General features: G+C 36.7%; 1 protein-coding gene and 1 non-coding gene across 2 annotated transcripts; both read right to left on the bottom strand.

Annotated features, from left to right (window-relative positions):
• Positions 1-6,362: 6,362 nt before the first annotated feature.
• LOC104219463 (glutathione S-transferase U10-like) lies at positions 6,363-7,541 on the bottom strand. Its single transcript, XM_009770153.2, has 2 exons — positions 7,255-7,541; positions 6,363-6,753 (listed from the first exon to the last, which is right to left on the bottom strand). The coding sequence occupies exons 1-2, from the start codon at positions 7,537-7,539 to the stop codon at positions 6,373-6,375; spliced, it is 666 nt and encodes a 221-aa protein (XP_009768455.2). The 5' UTR covers positions 7,540-7,541; the 3' UTR covers positions 6,363-6,372.
• A 467-nt stretch (positions 7,542-8,008) lies between these two features.
• Positions 8,009-8,089, bottom strand: TRNAL-CAG (transfer RNA leucine (anticodon CAG)). Its single transcript has one exon. It is a non-coding gene; the product is annotated as a tRNA-Leu (tRNA).
• Positions 8,090-13,654: the final 5,565 nt, after the last annotated feature.

Raw genomic sequence — 13,654 nt, 5'->3', positions numbered from 1 at the left:
ATTGTTGAATGAGCTGCAGTCGGCAGAGACTATTATCAAGTCCCAAGCTCCTCCCGTGGCATTGAATTTTGAGGCAGGTTCTTCTTCTAAGCCGAGAGGCGGGCAGAAAAAGAAAAAGGCTAAAAACCCCTCTGTTAGTGGCGCGACTGCTGGTATGAAAAAGGCTAAGGGCAAGTGTTATCACTGCAAGCAGCCCGGACATCATAAGAAGCAGTGTCCAACTTATCTGGCCAAGCTGAAAAATAAACCAGGTGATTTACATCTACTTGTCGTTGAAACATTTTTAGCGGTTGTTTCTACCATGTCATGGTATGTAGATTCGGGAGCCACTAATCATATCTGCACTTATTTGCAGGGGTTTCAGGTTACGCGGTGGCTAAGTAAAGGAGAAATCAATGTTTATCAAGCAGACGGTTCAGCAGCCCCAGCTTTAGCATTAGGAAATATTAGTATTTCGTTTGGTAGTGGTAGAGTTTTAGCTTTAAAAGACACATTATATGTACCTTCCGTTAGAAGGAATTTAATTTCGGTTTCTAGCGCTATGAGAGATGGTTATGATTTTAATTGTCATGACGTTGATAAATGTGTTATTACTCATAATAAGCGTTATCTCTCTTCGGCTACATTGATTAATGGTCTTTTTGTTGTTGACTCTATTCCTAAACCGTTACCACCTAAAGAACTGAATAATGTTGATTTACCAAGTAAGAGAAAACGTTCTTCTGAATTGAGTGAAACATATTTATGGCACTTGCGTTTGGGTCATATAAATCTGAACAGAATTTCCAGGTTGGTCAAGGATGGACCTTTAAGTTCATTGAAAGTGGAGGCACTACCAACTTGTGAATCTTGTTTAGAAGGGAAAATGACAAAACGAAATTTCCCCTCAAAAGGAAATCGGGCAAGTGATAAATTAGAATTAATTCATTCTGATTTGTGTGGTCCAATGAATGTCCAAGCAAGAGGTGGTTTTGAGTATTTTGTGACTTTCACAGATGATTACTCAAAATATGGATATATTTATTTGTTGCGTCGAAAGTCTGAATGTTTTGAAAAGTTCAAAGAATTCAAGACTGAGACTGAAAAGCGACATAATAAACATATCAAGACACTACGATCTGATCGTGGTGGGGAGTACCTCTCTACGGACTTCATTGGTTATTTATCAGAATGTGGAATTACATCTCAATTATCTGCACCTGGAACTCCACAACAAAATGGTGTAGCTGAAAGAAGAAATAGGACTCTTATGGAAATGGTTAGATCAATGATGAGTTATTCCGATTTGCCTTCGTCTTTTTGGGGACATGCCTTAGAAACGGCGAATTATGTTCTGAACTTAGTTCCTTCAAAGTCAGTACCCTTGACCCCTACAGAATTGTGGACTGGGCGCAAGCCTAGTCTGCGGCATATTCGAGTTTGGGGTTGTCCGGCACATGTGCTAAAGGGGAAAACGGATAAATTGGAGGCAAGAACGGATGTATGCGTGTTTATAGGTTATCCAAAAGGGACGAAAGGTGGTTTATTCTATTGTCCTAAAGAGAAAAAGGTAATTGTTAGCACAAATGCCAAGTTTCTAGAAGAGGACTATTTGATGAACCATGTTCCTAGAAGTAAACTCGTTTTACAGGAACTTAGCAAAGGAATGGAAACTCAGTCATCTGAAAATCAAAACGACCATATCCAAACCCCGGAAGTCGATTTTGACATACCATTGCACTTTAGTAGTGGGAGAAATGTCAATAGACTTAATGTACCACAAGAACAAGTGCCCGCAGTCATACTACCACAAAGTAGTGGGAGTCATGTTGAGCAGACTACACAACAGGAAGAAGTCGTTGATATCCCTGTGGATAGCATGGAGACTCAGGTTCCTGATGATGTTGTGGTTCAACCACAAAATCAATGTGATGTAGTTGCAACTGATGTAGTGCGTAGTCGTAGTGGGAGAGAAATAAGACATCCAGTTCGTTACACGCTCTTGGGAGAATCATATGATATGATCCCTGAGGAGCCTACCTCCGAACCTGTCAATTACGACCAAGCACTATATGATAAGGATGCCGATAAATGGGTTGCTGTTATGAAATCAGAGATGGAGTCTATGTACTCTAATCAGGTTTGGGATCTTGTAGAACCAACTGATGGGGTTAAACCCATTGGATGCAAGAGGATCTATAAGAAAAAGAGAGGTGTAAACGGAAAAGTACAAACTTTTAAAGCAAGGCTTGTAGCGAAAAGGTTTACTCAGAAAGAAGGGATTGACTATGAGGAAACCTTCTCGCCGGTAGCCATGCTTAAGTCTATAAGGATTCTCTTATCCATTGTTGCTCATTATGATTATGAGATTTGGCAAATGGATGTCAAGACAGCTTTCCTTAATGGAAGTCTTGATGAGTGCATCTATATGATGCAACCAGATGGTTTTATGGAAAGTGGCAAAGAACATATGTTGTGTAAGCTTAAAAGGTCCATTTATGTACTAAAACAGGTATCTAGGGCATGGAACACTTGTTTTGATAAGGCGATTAAAACTTTTAGTTTTGATCAGTGTCTTAACGAATCTTGTGTATACAAAAAGTGGGATGGGGACAAAGTGGCATTTTTGATCTTATATGTAGATGACATACTGCTCATAGGAAATAATGTGGGCATGTTGAATTCAGTTAAGCAGTGGTTGTCCACACATTTTGATATGAAAGATTTGGGAGAAGCGGCTCATATCCTTGGGATCAAACTCTTGCGAGATCGCAAGAAAAGGATATTAGGCTTGTCCCAAGGTCTTTATATTGATACAATACTCTCCAGGTTTAGCATGCATGATTCCAAGAAAGGATTCCTTCCTTTCAGACATGGAATTTCTCTATCTAAAGATCAGTCTCCTAAGACTGATGAAGAGATAGAAAAGATGAAGGCGGTCCCTTATGCATCAGCTGTGGGGAGCCTCATGTATGCTATGTTATGCACTAGGCCTGATATCTGCTTTGCCGTTGGCGTTGTTAGCAGATTTCAGTCTAATCCTGGGAAAGAGCATTGGACGGCGGTTAAACATATAATCAAGTACCTGAAAAGGACTAGGGATTACATGTTGATCTACCAATCGGATGACCTGGTACCTATTGGGTATACTGATTCGGATTTCCAATCAGACAGAGATTCTAGAAAGTCTACCTCAGGTAATGTGTTTACTCTTGGAGGTGGAGCCATAAGTTGGAGGAGTATCAAGCAAACTTGTGTTGCTGATTCCACCATGGAAGCCGAATATGTGGCAGCCTCTGAGGCAGCCAAAGAGGCAGTTTGGCTCGGTAACTTCCTGAGAGAGTTGGGTGTGGTTCCTTCGATTCAAGCACCAATTACGCTTTACTGTGATAATAGTGGTGCGGTTGCAAATTCAAAGGAGCCACGAAGCCATAAGAGGGCAAAGCACATTGAGCGTAAATATCATTTAATTCGTGATATAGTGCAGAGAGGGGATGTAGTGGTCACCAAGATTGCGTCAGAGAACAACTTGGCAGATCCGTTTACTAAGAGCTTACCACAGAAGACTTTTGATAAGCATGTAGAAGGAATGGGTGTCAAAATTGTAGACGCATGGTTATTAGTCTAAGTGGGAGATTGTTAGAATATACTATAAGCCATGCGTATTGTTATAGTATTCTTTATGAACAATTATTTATTTACTTGTTTAAATTCAATAAAGTTTCATTTTAAATAGATCATGTGTTGGTTTGTGCGTCCATTGCTTACATAGTAGATGATTTAGTGTATAGAGTTTAGCTTATACACGGAAGATTAAATCATCGGTTCTTGTAAGACATAAAAGTTAATGTTCACAATCTAATGATGGAATTGGACAAATCATCGGAATGATTGTAGCACAAGATTAAATATAATTTATCTTGATTATGAGAATGGTTTAATTCCAACTTCTTGTGCTAGTACATTTTGTATGTATTGAACGGATCAAGTAGAGATGAGTATTTTATACTGACTTTATAAAATAATTTCTCTAGTCCATTTAATGTACTTATACTCTTAATCCTGATATAATTATTATTAGTTGTGTATGTCACTTGTTGTTTTGATTTATTAAAAGGCGAGATTCTTTCGCGAGTCAATAAGCCTGGTAAATTGGATAACAATGATATACATTGGCGAAGTAATAATTAGTTGATGGAATCCATGTCTCGATTTTGAGATTGATGATACTCCTTTATGAAAGCTTATAAGTTTTCATGTGTAAACCCGGCCGGTGGATTTTGTATCCGACACATGAAATAAGTTAAGTGTAAGTCTAAAGGAAGTAATCAATAAATTAAATAGTCAGTAATTTAATTTGATTGATTAGTATCTGAATCTTAACATGGGGAGTTAAATAAGGTTTTATGGAAGAATTTCGAAATTGAACTAAGGAGTGCAATTACGAATTTTTAGTGGAATAATTCGTAATTTATTATGATGGAAATTAGTTTCAGAATTTCGAAATTAATATCATAATAGGAAGCCTTGTTAATTAAATTTTGTGGTCCCTACTGTGGCTAAATAATAGAAAATAGTGGAAACTGTTACTTAGTGGGAAAGAAAACGTGGAAACCGTCCCTTAGTGGGAGAAGGAAACCTAACAGGTTTTGAAAACAGTTTTGACCTAAAAAACGCAGCTATATATATATGGATATAAGGGCTGGACATTTTTTGACATGATTCTGACTGCGGTTTCTACTAGAATTTTGCCCACCCAAAATTCTCTATTTTCGGTTATTGTTTGGGTAACACAGTAGAAGACTGTGGAAATCTGCTAGTGTGTTTTCAACTGAGGAACTGGAGAACGACATAGATTTGTTGTGTTTACGCTTCAAGAGGTAATCTTAAAATCTCCATACGTGCTAGTTGTTTAGATTACACGTGAATAAGATTCTGTTATTGCTTCCGCTGTGGTATATATTCCTACAGCAAAGTGGGCACCAAGTCATACTTCACATTGAATGCTTGTAGGAATATGGCATTAGTCAATTCTTTAATCTCTAATGCTGCAAGTTGGTGAATTAATCAAGCACTTAATCAACTTGTTATGAAAAGTATACATTTGTTGCATGTGGGACATGATACATGGAAGTTGACTTGGGGCACCTTATTTAGATTATAAGCTGAAATGTCATTCTCAAACAGTTGGAGAAATTAGTGATATGGACTGTCCCTCGTTGATTAGGAAGAACTCTCATTTTCACTTTATAAAAAAATGCTCCTTCTAGTGAGCTACTAAAGAGCAAGAAAAAGGGGATTGAACTAGCATACACAAGAATTGGTCTGCTTATAATTTCAGTGATAGAGTCAAGTTCATTACGTTCAACAAATCAAACTGATAGTGATTCAAAGCACCAGCGTCAAAAATGGAAGAGAGAGATGAAATTTGGATCCTGAAAGTTTAGATTGAGAAATCCGGGAAAAAAAGTGCTGCTTTGGCAGGAAGTTTGTTTTTGGAGGTGCCCAGGGACGGACCTACATATGCAGTAGAGGGGTTGCCGAAACCCGCTAGTCTCGATAAAAACAGTGTATATATATCAGTGTATACATAGACATGGGCGGATCCACATAGAGGATTGTGGTGCTCAAGCCCCCATTGCCCATGGTATCAAATATATAATTAGACAATTTCGTATGAAATGGATATATATTTAGGTGAGCACCCATTACTCAAACAAAATCTAAGTATGCACTCTGTGTGATCCAGAGTTTGATTCTTACATGGTGCACTCTTTGACTTTTTTTTCGTATCCCTTTTACATGGCTTTCCCTTTTGTTCTTAACTTTGCCGTTGTTTATTTCTTCAATTCAATTAGTTCATTGTGGCACAAAAAGAAAATATTTATCACCACCAAATTGGATAGCCTATGTTGTGGTTTGGAATCATCACAATAATGATAATATTCAAGAGAATATAGATATTCATATTTTTCGACATCCAACCTATGTTTTATCCATATTAAATATGAGTGGTTCGAAAATTTTATGCGTGTTATCTACCACATATTCAACCCGTCCATATCAATGGACTCTTCTCATCATTTGCTAGCACTAAAACACCCATTACTTTAAAATGTTGGATCTGCCATTGTACATAGAGGACCCCTTTAATATCATACTGTGCCCAAAAACACAAAAGGCCGGATGGTAGCTTTGGTAAAGTGTACGAACTGAACTTTCTTTACGTGCTTTGGGATTTGGGAGCAAAATTTGAAGCTTCAATTCATAATACAGAAAATATTTAGGCTCTAAGATTCACTAAGAAGTTAAAGCAATATTGAGTTACAGTTAATCATCAAGAAGCAAACATATTCATCATACAAACCATAAGTGATAAGTCTTATGACCATTTCAAATATTGGTTTGAAACGTAAAGCCATTTTGCTTAATGAACTCTAGTCTTGAAACCACCTTGTCATGTGGAGGCAGAGTCTGTTTCACCAAAGGCAGCTCAAGTAGGGTATTCACCCATGAATATATAAATGGATTCCTTTCAGGATCCAAAACCTTCATTCCAAGTACTTCTTCTGCTGCCTTATATGTACCAAGTGAACCTACAATTATTATATCTAGAAGTCCCAAATTCTCACTGCAGTTATTAGACCTTTCCCCTGGGAAAATATCTTTCATTCCTTCTTCCATCACTTGTAGTTTCTCAAAGAATTCATCAAATGCTCTGTCCTCATCAACTTCTTGGGCTGAAATGAATGCTTTCTTCATGGTGTCTGATATCTGCAAATCATTTATCCTAAAACAATCAAGTTGAAGTATGCATATATTTGCACTACAATGAGCATGTTTGGTACAACAAGTCATTTTGCATGAAAATAATTTTCCATGTAAGTATTTGATACGACTGAAGTCATTTTTCATGAAAAATATTCATCAAATATTTTTTTGGTATTTGGTTGGTGAGTGGCATATATTTTCTGAGAAAATATTTATTGAATAATAATAATAGCAAATCAGATAGTGTTATCATGCAATTTTGAGTACTATAGATAGTAATAATGTTTAAATACTAGTTGAACAAATAATGTGAAATTAAAAGTTAACATAATTGTAATGAAAATGATTTCCCACCATAAGTGACGGAAGTTATTTTTCCTACTTTCATGAAAAATGTTCTGATAACCAAATAACTTTCTCATATGGAAATATATTCCTAAAAAATGACTTTCGTCGTACCAAACATACTTAGAAACATCTATGAAAGAAGCATAAAAGTATAACCTGACGGCAGTAAATAGCCCAAAAACGAACTCTTGCTCTTTCATAAGGATCATCTGGTAAGAATCGCGGTTGGTTTTTCCAGGTTTCGTCGATATACTCAAGAATTACAAGGGACTCAGATACAGGTCTTCCACGGTGAAGTAATACTGGAACCTTCTTATAAACGGGATTATATTTGAGAAGCAGAGAACTTTTGTTGCTCAAATCTTCTTCAACATAATCAAAAGCTATGCCTTTGATTTTGAGAGCCAACTCCACTGTTTTCGCGTAACTGCTAATCCACATTCCATGTAGAGTAACTTTATTTTCATCTTCCATTAGTTTTTTCTTATTTCTCTTTTTTTTTAATGCTAATATCATGGATGTCGTAGAGTTTCCACTCTCTAAATAGAATTTCCACTAACTATAAGCTGCGTAATCTTTAGGTTTGACTAGAAGAAACGAGAGGTTAGTTTTGTGCTACACTGTAGTAGAATTACTTGGCGTGCTTTCTTTTACTATATAAGTTTAGATGGTGAACGCAATGGATGACGTATGAAGATAATTAGCTCGTTAGACTGCTGCTCCAAAATTGATGTCTCTGAACTAAAAGACAGCAAAAAAAATTGGTACACATATTATGTCTTCTGAGTAGACACTTTGAGAAACAGATCCTTCAAATCCAAAGATATAAAGATGGTCACGTCCCAAAAGCCAAAAAAGAGAGAGAGGATACATGTGATTTGGGAGAAGTAAAACATATTGCTATTTCAACTGTCAAGAATGGGATTCGAACCCATGCCCTTTCGGACCAGTACCTGAAACTGGCGCCTTAGACCAACTCGGCCATCTTGACTCCCTGCAAACTACTATTATTCTTTTTGATAATATTCCTATTTTTCCTTTTTCAACGATCCTATTTTTCCTTTTGCACAACACTCCTCTAATCGGGATTTGAAAATGAACTGTGCTGCTATCTCCTTTAGGAGCCAAAAATTCTCATATTTGGACGCAAAGTTATCTCATTCATCGACTTTGGTTAGATTACATCAAAGTGCCCAATATGCGCAGTTTTTCTTTAATAGACTGACTTTTCCTCCTTAATGAAGGTACCAAAACTACAGATTTTACCTTCTAAAAAAAGAAAGTTGATCACACACTTTTAAAAATAAAAGAAACAGAGTTTGAATTTCAACAGCTATGCTGCTAATTCCTAGCTTGACATCTTGGAATAATAGCTCATCCAAATAATGTTTCCTCGAGTTTGATGTTTTCAGTTATAAATATATTTTTATCTTGTGAAATTGAGTCCATTTGATTGATAGATAGATACTGATACTTCACAAACTAAAATAGGAAAAAAGAAATCCTGCTACTTTTTCTAAAGGCAAAATACAAAGTATACTCATTCACCCTGCACCCAAATCCATGTGTTATGAACTCAACAAAACGATGTCTCGATTAGAAATACAACAGAAATAGCGGGGGAGAGAGACCAGAAAGAGGAAGTTTCTACAATATTCAGCCTACCCTATCTGTGTTAATGCCTAGTCCCTTTTAACTGATTCCTTATTGCACTTCTTGGGCATGGATCCCAAATTAATCTTTTTGAAGGTCTTCTGGCCCTGTGGCTTCTTCTCGACCCAATAGTTCTTCTAGGCTCAATAGCTTGATTCATAACAATACTCCCGTCAAGGTTCGAGAGAGGATACTCTGATGAAAGAAAAGTGGAAGTTGTGTTGATTTTCACCATAGGAAAGGATTCCCAAATAAAATCCTTCCTGGACACAGTAGAATCAATCCCCGCTCTATCAAATGTTGTATTCACATGACAGTGTGCTAGATAGATAAAAGTCGAAGACAATTGGATGCCAATAAAGCCATCAAAAGCACAACTAGGACCAAAAGAAAGTTTGGAAGCACTGGAAATATAATACAGCCAACAATCCACACCTTTGCTATGAATCAACTTGTCATCATTTGAAAGTTGCTCAACCAGAGCTATAGCAAGTCCAGGCTCTCTAACAGTCTCGATTAACATTGGGTTCTCGTTTGAACTAATCTCAAGCTTTGATTAGCCTCATATCCAGTGTGCTTTTTCTAAGTGGGAGATTGTTAGAATATACTATAAGCCATGCGTATTGTTATAGTATTCTTTATGAACAATTATTTATTTACTTGTTTAAATTCAATAAAGTTTCATTTTAAATAGATCATGTGTTGGTTTGTGCGTCCATTGCTTACATAGTAGATGATTTAGTGTATAGAGTTTAGCTTATACACGGAAGATTAAATCATCGGTTCTTGTAAGACATAAAAGTTAATGTTCACAATCTAATGATGGAATTGGACAAATCATCGGAATGATTGTAGCACAAGATTAAATATAATTTATCTTGATTATGGGAATGGTTTAATTCCAACTTCTTGTGCTAGTACATTTTGTATGTATTGAACGGATCAAGTAGAGATGAGTATTTTATACTGACTTTATAAAATAATTTCTCTAGTCCATTTAATGTACTTATACTCTTAATCCTGATATAATTATTATTAGTTGTGTATGTCACTTGTTGTTTTGATTTATTAAAAGGCGAGATTCTTTCGCGAGTCAATAAGCCTGGTAAATTGGATAACAATGATATACATTGGCGAAGTAATAATTAGTTGATGGAATCCATGTCTCGATTTTGAGATTGATGATACTCCTTTATGAAAGCTTATAAGTTTTCATGTGTAAACCCGGCCGGTGGATTTTGTATCCGACACATGAAATAAGTTAAGTGTAAGTCTAAAGGAAGTAATCAATAAATTAAATAGTCAGTAATTTAATTTGATTGATTAGTATCTGAATCTTAACATGGGGAGTTAAATAAGGTTTTATGGAAGAATTTCGAAATTGAACTAAGGAGTGCAATTACGAATTTTTAGTGGAATAATTCGTAATTTATTATGATGGAAATTAGTTTCAGAATTTCGAAATTAATATCATAATAGGAAGCCTTGTTAATTAACTTTTGTGGTCCCTACTGTGCCAAAATAATAGAAAATAGTGAAAACTATTACTTAGTGGGAAAGAAAACGTGGAAACCGTCCCTTAGTGGGAGAATGAAACCTAACAGGTTTTGAAAACGGTTTTGACCTAAAAAACGCAGCTATATATATGGATATAAGGGCTGGACGTTTTTTACATGATTCTGACTGCGGTTTCTACTAGAATTTTGCCCACCCAAAATTCTTTATTTTCGGTTATTGTTTGGGTAACACAGTAGAAGACTGTGGAAATCTGCTAGTGTGTTTTCAACTGAGGAACTGGAGAACGACCTAGATTTGTTGTGTTTACGCTTCAAGAGGTAATCCTAAAATCTCCATACGTGCTAGTTGTTTAGATTACACGTGAATAAGATTCTGTTATTGCTTCCGCTGTGGTATATATTCCATCAATTGGTATCAGAGCTTACTCACGTCTAATTAAATAATTAGGATAAACCATAAGGATTAATATCATGTTCTATATGCAAGTTTTGAATTACATGCAAAGTTTGTTTTTCTGAAAACCTGCACTGTTTTTTTGGTGTGATTATCTGTTATGGGTTGTGTTGATTATTCTGAAAACTTGATGTATCCTTTTAATATTGGTGATGTTGAGTTAGAATAATCTGAAAATTGAATTTTATCATGTAAAACGGAAAAACACGTTTTGCTGAATTAGGGCAGAAAATCGGAGGTCAAAAAGTTGACGGACTCCGATTGACCTGAAACTTGGCAGGTCCATGCGAAACGGCCCAGTGAGCAATACCCATAATAATGACTGAAGTCGTTTTTTGGGCGTTCGGGGTCGTTTAGATGGTGTTTTTGCTGTTTTTCTAAAATTCTGAAATTTTTTTTAGTTGTTTTTAATTCCAGTAATTGTGAGGATCAATTCCCTTGGTCCCCGGGCTTAAAAAATCAATGATATAATGTTTTTACACGTTGACGTAGGTCTTCTTCCATATCGGATAAAAATATTATGAATAATCACTATGTTATACTAGTCATTGATTATTTGTATTTACTCTCCATCTGAGTATGCATGTTGGTTCAATGGGACTAATATATGTTGAATGTTGATATTCACTTGGCTTAAATTAACAGTTTACTCTCCATCTGAGTATGACATGTTTAAGTTTATGGAGTGAAAATCTGTCATTATATATGTATATTGCAAGAATAGCTTCTTTCCCATCGAAATTTGTTGTTCAAGGTGCATAGATTGTATATATATAATGTGTTTTGAATTTTAATGTTCATAATACAAACTGATTTGATCTATTTAAATATTTAATGTCTCCCAGATTAACAATGACTGCTTTTAATCCCCTTACTGCCATTCTTACCCAAAACAAACTTGAGGGTCCAAATTATGTTGATTGGAAACGAAATTTGGATATTGTTCTAATTGCTGAAGAGTACAAATTTGTGCTCGATGAGGTATGTCCAAAAAAACCTGGAGATGATGCCACAGATGATGAACAAAAGGCTTACCAGAAATGGATTAAGGCTGATGAGATGGCGCGGTGTTACATTTTGGCATCCATGTCGAATGTTCTGCAACATCAGCATCAGTCGATGGAGTATGCTTATGACATTCTGGAAAATCTCAAAGAAATGTTCGGAGATCAGAATCGTGCGGCTAAGCAGACTGCCATGAAAGCCCTTCTGAATACCAAAATGGTTGAAGGTTCATCGGTCAGGGACCATGTTCTGAAGATGATGAGTCTTCTGAATGAACTGGAGGTCCTTGGAGCTAACATTGATAAGGACACGCAGGTTGAAATGATCCTGCAGACTTTGCCTGACAGTTTTCAGCAATTTCGCCTGAATTATAACATGAACAAAATGGATTTGTCCCTTGCGAAATTGTTGAATGAGCTGCAGTCGGCAGAGACTATTATCAAGTCCCAAGCTCCTCCCGTGGCATTGAATTTTGAGGCAGGTTCTTCTTCTAAGCCGAGAGGCGGGCAGAAAAAGAAAAAGGCTCAAAACCCCTCTGTTGGTGGCTCGACTGCTGGTGTGAAAAAGGCTAAGGGCAGTGTTATCACTGCAAGCAACCCGGGCATCATAAGAAGCAGTGTCCAACTTATCTGGCCAAGCTGAAAAATAAACCAGGTGATTTACATCTACTTGTCGTTGAAACATTTTTAGCGGCTGTTTCTACCATGTCATGGTGTGTAGATTCGGGAGCCACTAATCATATCTGCACTTATTTGCAGGGGTTTCAGGTAACGCGGCGGCTAAGTAAAGGAGAAATCAATGTTTATCAAGCAGACGGTTCAGCAGCCCCAGCTTTAGCATTAGGAAATATTAGTATTTCGTTTGGTAGTGGTAGAGTTTTAGCTTTAAAAGACACATTATATGTACCTTCCGTTAGAAGGAATTTAATTTCGGTTTCTAGCGCTATGAGAGATGGTTATGATTTTAATTGTCATGACGTTGATAAATGTGTTATTACTCATAATAAGCGTTATCTCTCTTCGGCTACATTGATTAATGGTCTTTTTGTTGTTGACTCTATTCCTAAACCGTTACCACCTAAAGAACTGAATAATGTTGATTTACCAAGCAAGAGAAAACGTTCTTCTGAATTGAGTGAAACATATTTATGGCACTTGCGTTTGGGTCATATAAATCTGAACAGAATTTCCAGGTTGGTCAAGGATGGACCTTTAAGTTCATTGAAAGTGGAGGCACTACCAACTTGTGAATCTTGTTTAGAAGGGAAAATGACAAAACGAAATTTCCCCTCAAAAGGAAATCGGGCAAGTGATAAATTAGAATTAATTCATTCTGATTTGTGTGGTCCAATGAATGTCCAAGCAAGAGGTGGTTTTGAGTATTTTGTGACTTTCACAGATGATTACTCAAAATATGGATATATTTATTTGTTGCGTCGAAAGTCTGAATGTTTTGAAAAGTTCAAAGAATTCAAGACTGAGACTGAAAAGCGACATAATAAACATATCAAGACACTACGATCTGATCGTGGTGGGGAGTACCTCTCTACGGACTTCATTGGTCATTTATCAGAATATGGAATTACATCTCAATTATCTGCACCTGGAACTCCACAACAAAATGGTGTAGCTGAAAGAAGAAATAGGACTCTTATGGAAATGGTTAGATCAATGATGAGTTATTCCGATTTGCCTTCGTCTTTTTGGGGACATGCCTTAGAAACGGCGAATTATGTTCTGAACTTAGTTCCTTCAAAGTCAGTACCCTTGACCCCTACAGAATTGTGGACTGGGCGCAAGCCTAGTCTGCGGCATATTCGAGTTTGGGGTTGTCCGGCACATGTGCTAAAGGGGAAAACGGATAAATTGGAGGCAAGAACGGATGTATGCGTGTTTATAGGTTATCCAAAAGGGACGAAAGGTGGTTT

The sequence above is a fragment of the Nicotiana sylvestris genome, chromosome 3, assembly GCF_000393655.2.
Source record: "Nicotiana sylvestris chromosome 3, ASM39365v2, whole genome shotgun sequence".
NCBI classification, from domain to species: Eukaryota; Viridiplantae; Streptophyta; class Magnoliopsida; order Solanales; family Solanaceae; genus Nicotiana; species Nicotiana sylvestris.
The sequence above is the reverse complement of the archived record's forward strand: the minus strand, read 5'-3'. Positions and strand labels throughout refer to the sequence as shown.

Coding starts and splice junctions, on each gene's coding strand:
- LOC104219463 (XM_009770153.2), bottom strand. CDS start 7,539: ATGTGGATTAGCAGTTACGCGAAAACAGTGGAGTTGGCTCTCAAAATC. Junction 6,754..7,254: donor GGGCTATTTACTGCCGTCAG/GTTATACTTTTA, acceptor AATGATTTGCAG/ATATCAGACACCATGAAGAA.